We start from the raw sequence: 16400 nt of genomic DNA, 5'->3' as shown, positions 1-16400 counted from the left end.
TTACACACATGGGATCTTGCTTGTGATCCTGTAGGATATTTGGTGAAAGCGGTGCCCACTCTGGATGTTGATAAAAAGGGTTAAAAACCCAACCAATGTAATTGGTATAAATTAACTTCATAAACCACTCATCAAACACACTCTTTGCAATCCTTTTATTAAAGCAATAAAATATATGACTATAATGTGTGTGCGTGTGTGTGTATGTGTGTAACACACAATAATATGGATTTTATTGTTCCCATAACACTGAGTGCAAACTTTGGATTGTCATTTGTTTAGCCCATAAAATGCCTTTGCCCCAGAATGGTGCATTATCTCCTGCGTGACAGAGGGGCTTTTCTCCTCCCCAAGGGAGCCAGCCAAGGGGGACAGCATGAAGCCCATCACCCTGCAGCCACATTGCAGGAAGAGACAAATGGAAAGGAATAGCTAGCTCAAGGGAGTGGGATACACAGCCTTTTTCTGTGGGCTGTCTCGATTTGACTTTCATTAGTAGCTACCAAGTGGTTATCCCTCCCTGTGAGCTGTTGGGTGACCTTCCTGAAATGAATGTGACAGGAACTTAGTGTAGTTCTTAATAGAAAAGTGCTCACATCACCGAACTCCTTCATCGCCCTGCCGCAAGAGACAGAAGTCAAAGCAGGGAGACGGAGAAATCAGGGCATGAGGCACAGGGTTTGCAAAGATTGTACAGCTTCCCCTGTTGTCTCTTCTTCCAGTTGTTGGGGATAGCCAGCAAATAGCTCTCGCTGGCCTGACACTAAACCTACTAAAACTGGGCAACTGATAGGCACAGAGAGGGGGCTGGATTAGTGGTTTGGGCCTATGTCAGCAGGAGAGAGTGGTGATTTCTTGAATTTTGTGGCACAGATTCAGGTGGGTTCAGATGGATTTTGGGTGCCTTTGTGTAACTGCTTATTGATCAGGGCTTTTAACTGCAAGTGGGGAGGGAGGAGCTGGAGGGACAAGACTTCTGTAAGTAAGAAGTGGACACGTGGAGGAGGCGCTCCAGCTTGCCTCAGATGACCTTTGTTTTTGGTGAGTTTATAGCTACATAGGACTCGAAACCTGGCTGTTGCTTATTGCCAATGCTGTCATGGTCTGGGTTGGCACGATGGATCTTATACACCCAGCCTGAAATGCATTGGCAAAGCTGTGCAGGGAGCTTAAGCTGTCAGAGGCACCCTTTCATCAGTACTTAAAAGACACCTCGGTCTTAAATTAAAAATCATACGCACACGGACCACTGTGGGGGAGTCAGGAGTGGGGGAAGTGTGATATTAATAAGCTGTTCTTTGGAGACAGAGGGTGAGTTGCCATTCTCTGTCCTTGCCAGTTAACTGTGGTCTGGCATCTGTTGAATGTTCCTTCGTAGCCCACTCTCTAAGCATCACTAGTGTGTTCACAGCTCTCAGGAACTTCTTTTATTATTCGTAATGGGATTAATAAATCGCAGCTGTTCCCTTTGTTTGTTTTCATTCATTAAGCACAATTACATGCAGCCCGATTGCACCCTCTTTGATGCGAAATGGGAGAGAATAATTTTTCCTGTTGTTCAGCGCAATAATATGCTGTCATTGGCTTTGAATGAAAATCATAATTAATTTTCATTTGGGTACTTGCATCTTCGTAATCACTGGTCCTGGCTCCTTACAGCAGGTGACAGGCATGTATCTCTCTTTATACTCTGCATGGCTTTTCTTTTGCTGTGTTGTTTCCATGAAGACAACAAGATAAAAGATAATCAAATAAATACGAGGCAGGTTGTAAATCTTTCAGCACCCTCAGATTTCAGTAATATACAGCTGTCTTATCAGGAGAGGCAGTGGTGAGTTGGGTAACTAGACAGATTCCAATTCTCAGACTCATCCTGTTCAGTTCTGCATCAGATGCCTTTAAGATGCATGGTTTTTGACTGCCAGATACATTTTTTTTTTTGGTTAGGTACACAGTGCTTTGGTGTCCTCTAGAGGCAAGTCTGGTTACTGACAGGGAAGTGTCCATTGGGATCTTTAAATATGTTGGATAAGACCTGAGTCCACCTGGCCCTGTGCTTTGTCTCCAGCTGTAGACTATAGCTGTCAGTCAGGGAAAAGTAAATAGAAGTCTTTTAATGTCTCCAGATGATTATAACATGCAGCACACAAGGAGAATCGCTTTTTGACCTCCAATAGATGATGAGTTTGACATCTTGAAGCGTGACATTTGTTTTCGCCTGTCCTTGAACAGAAGTACAGATGTTGCTATTAGTGACCATTAAGCTAACCAGTAAAATATCCAGCCACCGGATCTGAGCTGATCAGATGAATAAATCTAGAGTTTGGCTGATCTTTCCTGCCATCTCCTGACCAAATGCCCACAGTGTAAAAATACCTTTCCAGCCCTGGTGCAGCTCTTCAGTAGGTAGGACACCCTCTGCAGTGACCAGGACCTCAACAGAATCCCAGGATGCACAATAAAAGCCCACAAAACCACAGTTCATAATCTGGGAGTGAAGTCACAAAGCAAAATTAATGGGTATCACATTTAGACCCAGGAGAAGGAGCAGAGAAGTCATCCTTGGATCATGAAGTTGCAGCAAAGGCACAGGCTGGATGGATTTGGAAAAAGGCTAGAGGAGTCTTTAATGGCCTAAGTAACTTGCAACTTCATCTCCACGGGATGTGAGGAAATGTCTGGGAGGAGGTTTTTCTCCCTTTACTATAGCATCTCAGCCAGGATCTGAACCTGACAGGCACGAAACACCCTCAGTGTGAAGTTGGATGCTTGACATTTTGCGGGATTGAGTCCTTGGTTGGATGCACTGCGGAAGTGCAGACCAGCTGGGCCAGACTGGCTGGTGTTACCTACCTGGAGTCAAGAGACGTGCTGAGACCCATGTCTCCGGTGTCCAGGGGTTACTGAGCCTTAGCACAGCATCTGCTTCACAGCACATCCTGTGCACTCCATGCTAAAAACCTGCAGGGAGCTGCAGCAGCTCTTAATCAAAGGGAGCTGATTTCCCTATTAAGGAATTACCTGTAGGGCTTGCGATGGACTTTGCCTGCCTCCTAGTCAGTCTATTAATTATACAGCACTTTGTTTCCAATTATGCAACCAGTGAAATGGTTAATCGAGTCCCCTTTGACGGACGCCTTGATATTTAATTGTAAAAAAATTTGCTCTTCCGACAAACTCACCCGCGGAGATGGGATTTCTGTCAGGTTTGTTTTTTAAATCAGCTGCTCTGTCTCTGCTGGCATAACGCTCACTAAACGGGCCTCTGCCCTTTTGCCTGCTGGGGGTGGGCAGCAATGTGATTGCTTCTCTGGTAGGCTTCATTACCCACTCCCTCCTGAACCTGACTCTTGCCCTCCACAGTCCAGCCTCAAGCGCCCACCTCCCCATGCCTTTATTAATGGCCCAGGTCATGTAAATGCCAGGGAAGCATGTCCCTCCCATCCTCCGGCCTGTCACTGAAGCACAAGCTTGTTTAGAGAAATGAGATTTCAATGGAGAAATGTCATCGTCTGATGTTTCCAATATTGCGAGTGCGCCTCCTGCATAGCAACGAGGCCTCCCATTGACGGAGGCAGGCGGTGCCAAGGCTTCGTGCCTGAACGCCTGCCCGCACAGCGCTCCTGCAGAACCGAGTTCTTCATCTCCAATCTGCTAAGCCTTCCCCTTCCCCCTGGTCCCCCCCAGCAGTTGTCACTGGCAGAAACTCTGTTTGAGATGCACTCTCGATAGCCAGGAGGCCTCATAGCCGCCGAGCCTCAGTTGCAGAGATGGAGAAGCACCACTGTCACTCCCCGCACACCCAGAGCCGGTTAGTTCACCAGCGCTGCATTAGAGTGCAGCCTCTCTCAAAAGGTCTTCCTGTACTTTCTGGGTCCTGCCAGGCTGGCTACACGACCAGACCCAGTGCCCATCTTGGGGTAGCCCTGTTTCTTCCCCTGGCTGGATCCTGGGTACACCTGCAAGTGATGGGGCAAATGTCAGCCATTGTTTCTAGGCTTCCAGTTTCCCTTCCACCGTAACGGAGGGTGTGTGCAGAGCACTGGGGAAGAGACATCACCTATGCTGGCAGGTCCACAGCAGCCACACAGCAGTTTCTTCCCCCAGATTAGCTTGTCAGCAGTGATATCTGCTTCCTCCAAGTTTGAACTGCTCCCAGCTCAGGTCCTAGTTGATATATTTTATCTATATCCCGAGCTCCGTGAGGATATGCTACAATGCCACAGCAGGCCAAGATGGGCACCATATGCTTTCCTGTTTGTTAACAAGGGTCTTTATTCCTGGAATTGACAGAGCCGGGCTGGATTGGTTTTCTGAACTCTGATTCATAAATTAACTTGGCAAATGACCGGTGGCCTGCTGCCAGCCAGTTAATAATAATAGCTTGGTGCTGGTTCTCTCTGGGATTTGGCTGAAGGTCTCAGTTAGCTCTTATTTTACTCAGACCAGTTCACTGCATCCATTAGTGAGCCAGTTTAACTCAACTCTGAGCAGTCGCAGTTAAGACGAGCACTAGGGCCAATTCATGGTCTCAGTCACCTCCGTAACTCCACAGCCGCATCTGTGTCTGTAGTTACTCTAGGTTCACACAGTATTGCAGTCTGGCCTCAAGCACTTCGGACCTTGTTCCCTAGCTGGGGAACCTTCACTGTGGCAGCAGCATGGAGGCAGATATTCTCTTGATCTGTTAATGTTGAGAAGCAAAATAAAACAAAGCCCTGGAGAGGCTGTTCAGTGATGTCTCTGTTAACCGCCATGCCTTCTAATCAAGAAACCAACTCAGCAGTGTTAAACCTATTTTATGTGTGCTTGTAATATTAGCAGTACCCATCAAAAACCATCTGACTTGAATAGATGCGTGTAGAAAGCAAGGTTTTTTCAGAAGCAGCCCGCAGCTTTGGGTGTCCTATTTGAGGCGGCATATAGGGGCCTGGTTTTCAAGAATCCTTGTTCACCTGCTCTCAGACTTCCTTGGGGTATCCATAACTGGCTCCTCAGAAGTAAGGCCCTCAGAAATTTCTAGTATAGTCTGGGCTGAAATTGCTCCCTCGACAGGGGCTGCCAGCAACTCTCCTCCAAGGCTGCATTGCAGGCAGGTAAATCCAGCCCTTAGAACATTCTTGAAGTTTTTTTGCATTTTTTCCCCTCTCTATTTCCCCCTCATTGTACACCCATGCAAAATAATTTCTCTCCATTGACATCAGATGTTTACCATGGGTTTTTTTTTAACTGGTATCCTGCCCTTCGCTTTGTGTTTGCACAGGCCTCTCGTTAGCTTTTTCTGTATCCTCCGGTTGAGCTATTCCTCCTTTGCCGTGCTGTTGCTGTTCTCTGAACTTGCTCCATTTTGTCAGAGCTTGGGAACCAACCTGAGTCGTTTCACGAGGGACCGCCAGCTCCTTCCCCTTTGACACAGTGGCCTGGCTGGGTCTTTGCCCCTTCACTAGTCTCTCTTTTTGGGTGTCACTAGGAAACACGTTGCAAGTAACAGTAGCATGAGATGAAGCGGAGTCTCTCCTCCCTTCCTCATTCTTCCTCCTCTCTTGTCCCCTTTGATAGATTTTAGCTGCTTTAGAGAAGGACGAACAGGCACGGAGGCAACGGCTGAGGAGTAAGCTGGAGCAGGCAATTGACACAATGGCCCTAAGCAGCTGAAAAGGCCGAGGCAGCCCTGATGACTTCCCGAGCAGTGCAGACTACAGGAGAGGGCCAGCCAGCGGCAGCAGCAGCAGAGTACTTTGGGTCCAGCGCCAAATGGACACGCGGAGCCTGCCACGTCTCGAGACACTTACCATAAACCAACCAGGCCACCTACCACCGTACCAACCACAATCCAACCCGAACGACCCAGAGACCTTTCTAAAGGAGCAATGTAGGGAGCAGTGCGATGGAGCCGAGACCCACGCGGTGCGGCGGCGCCCCCCCCAGCGGAGCTGCTCCTCCCGTGAGCACGTTCCAGACCGAAAGGCTGGAGGCTCGGGGCAGCCACGCTAACTTCTAGGACAATGTTTTTATGTTCTTGTTTTGGGTGGCAGGAGGGTGGGTGGGCTTCGGTTTTTACTGTACTTGACTTGCTTCCCTTCCACCACCCCCGCTCTTTACCCAGTCCCTTCCCTCTCCTCTCTTTCTCTCTCTCTCTCTCTCTCTTTCTCTCTCTGGCCTTCCGCCATTAGTGTTAACTGCTATATTTGCACAATTTACACAAGATAGACAACATTTTTAATTTAAAAAAAGAAAGTATAACAAAAAGGGGGGGTGGGGAGGCTGGGACTGGGGAAGGTCTGGGGCAGAAAGGTTCTACATTTTGCAACAAACTAACAAAACAACAACAAAAAAAAAGCTTTTGGAAAAAAAGAAAAGAAATCCAAGGGCCGATGCAGGGAGGTTCGGGGTGGAGAACGGGAGACCAGGAAGTGGGAGCAGTCCCGTGAGCTTTGATATTTCATAAGATTTTGTCCTGTGCCATGTTTTATTTGAATGTTGTTTAGTGCAAGGAAAAAAAAAGAAACAAAAAAACCAAACAAAAAAAAATTGACCGTTTTGTTAGCTGGATAGGTGCTCTAATTTAAATGCTGCTTAAATGGTGTCTGAGGTAACCATCCAAGATGAGAAAGACCAGAAGGGAGGGGCACCCTGGCCTGTTTCCCCAGGGACTTTGCTATTTCAGAGGGAGGAGCAGCATGGTATCGGTGTCCTCCTCGTTTCCTTTCTTCACGTTGCTGTTTCTGTGTGGGGAGGGAGGAAGCCTATTATTTATCCCAAGAGCTCTGTCCAGCTGAGCTGTTTCCCCATTGGGAGCTTGTACTCTGTCTTTCCTTGTGAAAGAAGAGGGTCCCATCTGCATTCTCCACCCCAAAGGGAGCCCTCAGCAGACCTACGGGGCCAGCAGCCATTGACAATGCACCTCTTATCTGTGCCTCTCCAGTGCTCTGGCCCCAGGTCAAGGAGATCAATGCTTTGGAAGATAGAGGTCATGGTTTGCTCAGGTGGACAGGGAGCAAAGGTCTGCCAGAGCCAGAGCGACGGGAGAGTCAGGAAGGGTTTTGTTCATCTCAGCCATGTTTTCCTCCTTAGAGACGGTTCACTCCTTACTTCCCTCTCATGTTCCTGGGGTGCTGAATATCTCGACAGAGCCTGTCGATCCCACCTTCCTCTAGAGCAGCTTTCATGAAGCTACGGTAAAGCTTCTGACTCACGCTGCAGCCTCTGCGCTCCGAGAGCTCCCCCAGCACCATCCTGCCAGCTCCCCCTTTCAGAGCGGTGAGAGGCATTAGTCAAATACACTTGCTCTTTAACAAGGAGCAAGATCTGAGGCGCGAGGAGCTGTCATCCTGCTGCTCTGCCGATAACGAAGCCTTAACCTGCTGCAGCCCCATAGTCCAATTAGAAGCAGTTTTGACAGGAGCAACATCAACAGATTTGTTTCAGGTTAGGTCAAACAGATCCCAGGAATGGAAAGGGGGGTGGAGAAGCCTGGAATTTTGACTGAGTGGTAAAAGCCTTTTCTTCCCCCCACTCCCTGTCATCTTTTTTGTGCTGACTTAAGGGAAGGGCTCAGATTCCCAAGGGAAAAGTTTAGATCATTATTTCCTTGCAAAAGTCTTTAAAAGGCCTGCAGTGCCAAATAAGGCTGTACTTTCTAGCTGCAGGAGCTCCAGAGCAGCTCCCTGGGGTAGAGGAGGGGATGCTGTCACGAGCGGTGAGCATGAAAACCAAATTTAGGGCAAACAGGGCGGGCATCTCCTTAGAGGTCCTGACCTGGTTTCCCTGAATTCAGGCCATTTCTGAGCCCAGCTGCTCGAGATCTGTTGGCACAAAAGGCCGTAGAGGCTTCTGTAGACTAAGCAGGTAGATATACTTCCCCAAGTATCAGTTTAACTAAATGGGGGGCAGACTGGCGTGCCTCTCTCTCTAATCCCTTCTCCTAAGCCCAGGAACAGATGGTTAGGAAGGGGTGTGGTTGGGTGGAGGATGATTGTTATATCTGTGTTCACTGCTTACCCGGAGGCGGTGGGAGTTTTTCCAGCCGAGTGCTCAGAGATTCTGGTGATGGGTATTATAGAAGGACCTTCCAGTAAAGGATCAGGAGGCGGCGTGAAAGGAGGAGATAGGAGGGACTGCAGAGTTTCTGCAGTGGCTTCTATGATGCTTCTGAATAATCTTGCTCTGTATGTCGGTGGTTTACGCAGCTCCTATCTCCTTTGTATGTACGCAGTATATACTCCACCCCTACTTGTTCTCTGCCTCACGGGAATCACTGCAGCACAGTTGGAAATAGCTCAGGTGCTCAACGGGGCTGATTCTCAGCACCCTTAATGAGAAAGGAGTGTGTCTTAGCCAGCACCTGCAAATATCCCCCAGCCTTTGGTAGCTAGTCAGCTGAGAACGAGGTGCAGAGGCAAAATCTTCCAAGGTAGACTCCCCCAGGCACCCTGTGGAGCCAGACCCAGTCAGGGATGACTCACTTCCCAGACCTTACCTTTCTCCTCATTTCTCATTCTTCCTTCCTCTCCTGCACCATGTCCCTTCCCCTTCCATTCTGTCTTTCTGGGAGATCTCTGCCTTCTCTCATTTCACAGCAAACCCAGGCCTCCGTCTCCTGGGAGCCTCCATTTGAAACGTCCAAGCCTCTGTATCAAGAAACGCACGCACCGAGGCGCAGTCCAGGTTCGGAGCAGGTGACTGCAACCTTCCACAAACTATGAAATGGTTTTTCTTTTCTGTACCAAGAATCTGTTTTTGCAGCCTGGGCTGAGAATGGAGCCAAACTACGCCAGAGATGGGCTACTGCAAAAAGAGACAAAATATCAGCCCAGTTTCTATCTGTTCCCTTAGATCATGAGTGTGGGGGGTGGGGGAATAATGAAGATTTTAATTAAAGAAAAGTGTGTATATATATATATGTGGTTACAATCTAATTGTTGTGCCCCAGTGGGGTGCTGTATAGTTAACTGAAGGAGAATCAAACCAATATAAATATGACATGGATTTACACAGCCAGTGGAAAATACCAAATGGTCTGGAAAAAATTTCCAAGCATTTCTCACCAAGCAGAACAATCTTTTGAAGCCTGCACATCTCTAATTATGTTGTAATTCTGTTTTTTCTTTTTTTTTTTTTAATTAAAGAGGAGAAGCAGCTGATGATTTAAGGAGAAAAAACAAAAGCAATGAAAACTGTTGACAGACTAATTTTACCACACCCAAAGAACTGTGCATGATATGCCATGCTTTGGTTTTTTTTAATTAAAGAGGAGAAGCAGCTGATGATTTAAGGAGAAAAAACAAAAGCAACAAAATCGTAGTAATAAAAAAAACAAAATCCCAAACCTACAAATCCTGAGCTGTCTCCAGAGTTGTGGGACCCGTGAGCTGTTGCATGACTGTGCTAGATTTTAGTCTGAGTTGATCTTTTTAAGAAACAAAAAATGAGCAAAAAAAAAAAAAAAAAAAAGGAAAAAAAAAGAAACCCTGCAAGTGTTGAATACTAGAGGTTTGTTTAGACCTGGTTTGTTTGGTTTTTGTTTTTTAATTTTGGAATTAATTTGTCACTTTCTTGTCAGAAAACAATAGATTTGACTTCAGTGGTTTACTTCTTACAAAATGGTACTCAAAGAGCCTTAAAGGACAGCTATGTGTCTGCAGGCCCCAAAACAGTGGTTACCGCTCTCTCGCTTGCTCTCTGGGGATCCTCTTTAGCTATAGCAGAGGGAAGAAATCTGCCGTTGGAGCTGTATCATGGGCCGTGCAATGTTCCCCTGGGGGGTACTTCAGATAATTGAAAGCCAGATCCTCAGCGAGTTGGAAACAGTGACTCTGTGCTGACTGCCACGGCACTGAGGACCTGATATTTAACATCTAGGATGTTTTGAAAAGAGATTCAGGGGCCACGTTGAGCTAAATTTTTTCCTTTTCTCCATCCTTTTTGGTTGAGCCCGGATTGTAGGCACGTTCAAAGACAGTTCAGCCAACCTCACTAGGGGTTTCTGCCCATTGCTCTGGCACACGGTCAGTACTGATCCATCTGATGGAAGGGGTGCTTCTTGCGGAGAGGTTGCTTTATCATCCTTTTCCCCAACAGTGACTCAGATCAGTAGCTGGTTGTAGAAGGAGTGTCTAAAAACAACTGGTGTTGCACTGGCCGCCCTTCAAGGATGTTCAGGAAGCGGAAGGGTTCATTTTGTGGGTTTCCACAGGCTCCAGTCTTGTGTCAGACTCTGCTGTGTCCTTCAGGAGGAGATTTTGGACCCCAGCTGCTGCTCTCAGAAGACCAAGGCCTCCACACATGTCCAAAGGCAGTTCCTTAACCCTGAAGAGTGCTGGGGTGCAATGGCAGAAATGCTCCCCCAAGAAAAAAATCCCTGTCCATACCCTCTCTCCAGTTCCCGGAGGGAGGGGCTCTTTTTCAAGGCGAAGGGCATACTGGATCCATAGTGTGTATACTCACACTTCTGTTATGTGCAAGGGGCTAGCTGGAAAAGCTGCTGCTCACTTGTGTGCTCAGGCTAGGTGCCCAGACGTGTGCATTTCCCTGTGCAAATCTGCACTTGTGTCATGGCAAACCAGGCCCCAAAGCTTTGTGAGGGCACTTTCACAGGTCGCTCATGTTCTTTGGTGGGGCAGAAAGCGTGCAAGTGTCCATGCTCTGAGCCAGCTTCAAATTCACCCTATGCAGGGGGTGCCCTGGGCTTGGATTTTGCTTCAGCTGCTGTAGAGAGGGGGCAGAGGAGGGACAGCAGTAAAACCTAGATGCCGTCCAGGCCTCTCTTGCAAAAGGAGGGACTCTGGAAATTGCTGGGATAGAGGGAGGGGAAGCCAAGTGAGAAGCTTGCTGTGTTCTTGTTGCATAGCAGTGCGTTAACCTACCCACGTATTTTGCCGTGCCTCTGTTTCTCCTAAGCACAAAATAGCGCAAATAGGAGCCTTTCTCCTTTCCTGTTGGTTTGTCTTTGCTGGCCATCTTCCCCATGCCGTTTTGCATGACCTGAATTAGTGACACCAATAAATTGGGCAGGAAGAATAACCAGCTGACAAGGAAAGGAGATGGGGCTCTTCAGTGTGGGATTGACTTAGTAGGGGGGAAACAATCTGATGTTTAACATGGAGGTGGGGTGGATCCAGGATTTCACAAATGAGGGTGCGGAAGCAGCAACCTGCACTGCAGGGTGGTTGCACCCCCTGCTCCCAGCCTTTGCCCCCTTCAGTGTGGGTAGACCGTGCCATGGGAGCCCCAGGGACTTTGAGCAGAAAAGGGAAGGAACTGGGTATTTTTACCTGTTTTGGGGACTTTACAGAGTCATACACCTCTCCCTTCCTTGTGCCCCTGCAACTCCCTTGCCTGCCACTGCTGCTTTCTTCACTGTTTGGAGGCTGGGCCCAGCTGGGGGGGGGCGGTCACAGGCCACAGTGCGGTGGGAGAGTTGTTCCCCCCATCCTACCTAATCCCCTAGGAGCAGGCAGGGGAAGGGGAGCCCCCCATATCCCCATTGCCATCCCTTCTGCAGCTGAGCCCAGCCCCTCCACGGGCAGGAAGGGCTCTGGTGCTTCCCAACCCCCCCAGCAGGGAAAGCAGCAGGCTGGAGAGAGAGGAAAGACGAGAGGAGGGGTGTGTCTCTGAGCGGGAAGGGAGAGGGGATTTTTACCTGCTTTGGGGATTTCAAAAAGTCCCCAGAGGCTTCCATGGGGCAGTCCAATCCAAAGGGATGCATTCATGCCACTGCACGGAGTGACATATCTGTTGATGGTTGGACTCTCATGAATGCCTTGTCTGCTTTCTGTCACTGCCTGAGCAGGTGTCACCCTCTCAGCCCCAGCACTGTGGGACATGTCTGGGATTCCTCATTGAGTATCGTGCCAGGGCCAGAAACAGATGCAGTGCCCAGCGCAGGGGCGTCTCTTCCTTCTTCCCCTTCTCACTCTTTTCCTGTGGCATTTCTGGCAGCAGCTTGCAGATTCTTGTCATTTCTTCCACCAAAGCCCCCCCCAGCCCATGGCTGTGAGCAGGTCCTTTACAGTCTGCTTACTGCTGTTCCCAGCTGCTGGGCGTGCTGAACGGCGTCTCCGTGACTGGGTACTTGTTTGAATACTCTCTGTTGACTCCTGAGTTTTCTGGTGCTGCTGTTGACCGTTCGTGTCTAATGCCAAAGGTGCTTCATCATGCTCAGGCTTCTGCCTGGCTCCTCAACCCTTCCTTCTGGCCTTCAAAACTGAGCTGCAGTCAATGCGGGGTCTGGGGGAGAGCAGCAATGAGGCAGAGATCTACTGACTCGGTGAATGGATCTTTGTTCTCGTCCTGCTGGAAATGAAAAGAGGCCAGGAAAAGCCTACTCCAACCCCGGGTGCCCAGAAGCCTTCTCCCAGAGCTGACGCTTGGGCCCTTAACCCCATGAGGGGACAGGCCAGACAACGTAGATGATAGCTGCCCCTGTGCTCGAGCTCCCACTCTTTGGTCAGGTCTTGCTGTACTTGCTGCTGCTGTTAGGGAGTTGGACCACAGGAAACAATCCTGTGCTGACCAGGAATGGGAGTGACCGCATAGGCCAACAGGTTGGGTCCTTCTCCAGTCTCCTCTGGTTCAGGACAACTTTCTTGCACTTCCATTTTCATTTGGCATTAGGTTTTAAAAGCAACCATCCTTCAGAAGTGCCCCTTACACCAAATGCCTCTCCGTGGCCCCCCATCCATCCAGCTCCTTGGGGCAGTAGTCTCATTCTGCCTTCTCTTGGAAGGAGCCAACATGCAATTAGCTGTCCTTTAAGAAAATGGGAGAACTCCCCTCCCCTCCCCAACAAAACCAACAAAAAGCCGAGAATTTACAAGTCAACTCCAGAGTCCTGATAACTTTACATGATTGTTTCAGACTTGAAGCAACTGGCCAGTGTGTGGCTGGTCAACGGCCTTCGGTCATGTAAATATCCCGCTATTTCCTATTTTAATGTTCTTCAGATTTAGTACTTGTAAATAAACACCCGCATCAAGGAGAGATTAAACATTTTTGCTAAACGGGGTGTCTTGCTTGTGTTTGTGAACCTTGGGCTTGGAGGGGGTGAGGAGCAGGGGATCTGGGCATGGGCAGTACCTCACTCTTTCCACCCGTGCTACCATGGTGGGTGCTGAGTTCCATGGCGGGCCCTAGGAAATCTGGTCCCCCTTGCTCCTGCTCTTCCTCTGGCATGGACTTCCACCTCTCCTTTGCTCCCACCTGGCTGGCAGGCACCCAAGGGAGGCACCCTGAATTCCAGGCCAGCAAGAGGAGAAGTCTTCATCATCCAGGGGGCTATTGCAGGAAGGTGGGGATATCTATCTGTCACATCTTCCCTTTGTCTTTTGACCCTTGGTGTTTGTATAAGACTCATCTCCTGGGGCTCTAAGACAAGCTCGTGCCATGCGAAGGATATTACCTTTGCTGCCTCGAACCTTGATCTTCAGCTTGATGCAAGTTCCTGAGCAGAAGACGGTCTCCTGGAATCTCAAAGGTAAGAGCCAAAGGGGCTGGAAGGTCTTGTCTTCTGGGGTCCTTTAGCTAACCCAGAATGAATCCCTGTGAAGAGTAATAAGAGTCTTGTCAGAGGTGAAGAGTCTTGTCTCCTGCTCCAAGCCATCCAGGTTAATGGCTCTGGCTCCAGGAGTTCAGGATGAACGGCTGGGACAGGCTCTTTCTCCTTCATACCAGCTATGCTGCAGTGGGGGGTAATCCAAAATGTGGGTGGCCTGGAAAACCAAGGGGCTAGCAGAAACGTGTCTTGGGAGGCAGGGGCTGGGTTGTGGCCCTCCCCCTGGAACTGCCCCTTCCCACCTTGCCAGTTCTGGAAGTCCTTGCATTGCCATGCAGATGCCCCTCAGCTAGGGCTGGCCATGCCCTCTGCTTTTCCTGGCCTATGCTTCCCTTCAGAAGTCTCTCGTCTTCCTCATCAACAGGGATCCTGGTTTTCTCTGTTTAAAAATCACAAATTCTCTGATTGAAAGGACAAAAAACCCATGCAAATTCTCTGATTAAAAACCCCAAACCTGCCTTTTTCCATGATTAAAATGAAACGCCACTATAGATATAGGTGTCAGTTGAACACAATATGTTATTGATGTATTTACAATTTTGAGGCTATTTGGAAGCCTACCAGTGCCTCAACCGCTATAATTAAATAAATTCTAAATATCTATACATTTTGGTGCTGATTTTTGGGTTTTTTATCTTTGCAAATCAGAGCTCCCCCTGCCCCCTTCACTCACCAGGATGCGGCTGTGCCACCTCATTGCTTTTTGGTGCTGAGCAGCCCTGATATGCCAGTGCACTGTCTATACCATTACCCCTCACTCCCTACCCACAGCCCCCCTCAGCCCTGCTGGAGGGGGCCCCCAGCTGCCAGGGCTGCTGCCTGCAGGAGGCTGTAGCTGCTGTGGTGGAGCAGAGCGCGAAGCTTGGCTGTCCCTCCTCCATGGGTGGCATGGCCAGAGCGGGGCCTGTGTGGGTGGGAGGGAGCCGATGCAGGCTGCTTGCTGCCAGCTTGGGGCTCCCCAGCCTGCTGCCATCCCTCTGGGGCCTCCGCAGCCCAGCAGGTGGGACGTGGCAAGGCAGAGCAAAGTGGGGTGAGGTGGGGAAGCTCAGTACTGCTGTCACAAGCCCCATGCCACCGTGGTGATGCGCCCTCTGCTCACTTGGCAGCAGCAAAGGGCACAACTCTGCACTGCCACCCCTGCTGCTGCCAGGTGGGCAGGGGGTGCTTTGCCATGGCAGTGTGGGGCTGCTGCTGGTGGCACAAAGCTTCCCCGCCCTGCTTTGCCCTGCCACACCGGATCCCACCTGCTGTGCCACAGACACCTGGGGGAATCTGGGAGGCATGTGTTCCCCATACCTCCCCCAGGAGTGGTGGATATCCAGCCTCCTGCTGCCCTGGGTGGGCAGCAGCCCCAGCCCTAGCCCTACCCAACTCCGTTCCTCCTCCACTATGGCGGCTTCAGTTCCTTCACCACCGCCGCCACTGCCACCACCAGACTTACTAACTACGGGAGCTGCTGTCCAGGATGCCTGGTGGCCACGTGCATACGCATGCATGGCAAATGGAAAATCTGGATCCCTGCTCATCAATTAGGAGGCCTGCTGTTTTCTGCATCGGCTCCCTTATGGCAGCTTGATCCTTTCTGGTTTGGGCAGGGTTTTAGACGTTCAGGGTGTTAGGTCTCTGCTGTGTCAGATTTGATAATATTATGTAGAATTTACATTATGACTTGTATGGGATGATTTGGATAGGGATGGCCCTGCCTCAGGCAGGGGTTAGACTATATGACCCCTGGAGGTCCCTTCCAGGCCTTCTAGTTGCCTTGCAGCTCGTTAGGAATGCCTAGCTGTGCCCCAGGGCTTTGCATCATGGAGTCCAAGTGCTTCACAAAGGAGGGTGGGATCATTCCCTGCCACTTTACAGAAGAGGAAACTGAGGCACTGAATGGGGCAGGGGTTCATCCAGCGGGGCAGTGGCAGATCTGCAAATAGAAACCAGGTGTCCCGGCTCCCTATCCAGTACAGTTCACTACACACCGGTGTCTCTTGCCCCGTGGAGTTTACTTTGCCTGAGTCCTGAGGTACAGCTTTCTTCAGAGCCTTGCCAGTCCTCTCTGCTCAGCTCCACCCCTCTGCCTGCCCAGGAGCCCCTCACTCCGTCTCACTGCTCTCCTTCCCCCTCTTGCTGGAGTGGACTTAGCGATGGAGAGGTGGATGCAGAGGTGCAGGTGCAGAGACATGGGTGGACCTAGGATCTTGAAAAGGGGGGGTGCAGCTAGTACAATGCACCACACATACAGTGCAACACATTTTGATCTCCGCTTAAAAAAAACCTACAAGCTGTCCAAACAAGCTAAGGGCCTAGGGCTGTATTATTCAGCAAAAAACAAGCATAGCTATGGAATATACATTATTTGCTGTGTCACATAGTAGATGTGCAAAAAAACCCCTGCAACACATTAGGCAAAAAGAATCAAAAGATGCTGCTCAAGTGTTTTTGTTGTCATTAGAATTAAATGTATGTTGTTCAGATCCACAAAACAAAACCTAGCCTTCCTGAGCATCTTGACAGAGCGTCCAGTGCTTCACTGAAGTTATGTCCATTCCTAAGTTGATGTTCACCTGAATTAACATCTTCATGCCTGAGTTTAATGTTTTTAGTTAGACTTAGTTCCAGTTTCACAGCCCTGCAGACTGCTTTTATGTAACCAGGAGCAGCTCAGAAACAGCAGAATTGCAGAACACAGGCTAGCTTAATCCGTGGAACCATTAAAAACCACGGAGTTTAGAAAGGATCAGGTATATTATACTGAGCCATGATTTCCCCACTGCTGACTGAATACAAATGCCACTGCTGCTGCCAAGCAGTTGATTTTAAACTTTGGGTGGACTGGGAATCAAAGGGGAGC

The 16400-nt window shown here is 49.4% G+C and overlaps 1 protein-coding gene across 1 annotated transcript in view; it reads left to right on the top strand.

Annotated features, from left to right (window-relative positions):
* The window catches only part of PLXNA1 (plexin A1), a 225109-nt gene extending 217675 nt beyond the window's left edge, over nucleotides 1-7434 (top strand). Inside the window, exon 32 of the mRNA XM_019536823.1 lies at nucleotides 5560-7434. Within this exon, the coding sequence (XP_019392368.1) occupies nucleotides 5560-5655 (96 nt within the window). The 3' untranslated portion in view covers nucleotides 5656-7434. The remainder of the gene's footprint in view (nucleotides 1-5559) is intronic.
* The last annotated feature ends 8966 nt before the right edge of the window (nucleotides 7435-16400 follow it).

This window comes from Crocodylus porosus, unplaced genomic scaffold (genome assembly GCF_001723895.1).
Source record: "Crocodylus porosus isolate Cpor-Errol unplaced genomic scaffold, CroPor_comp1, whole genome shotgun sequence".
In the NCBI taxonomy this organism is placed as follows: Eukaryota; Metazoa; Chordata; order Crocodylia; family Crocodylidae; genus Crocodylus; species Crocodylus porosus.
The sequence above is the reverse complement of the archived record's forward strand: the minus strand, read 5'-3'. Positions and strand labels throughout refer to the sequence as shown.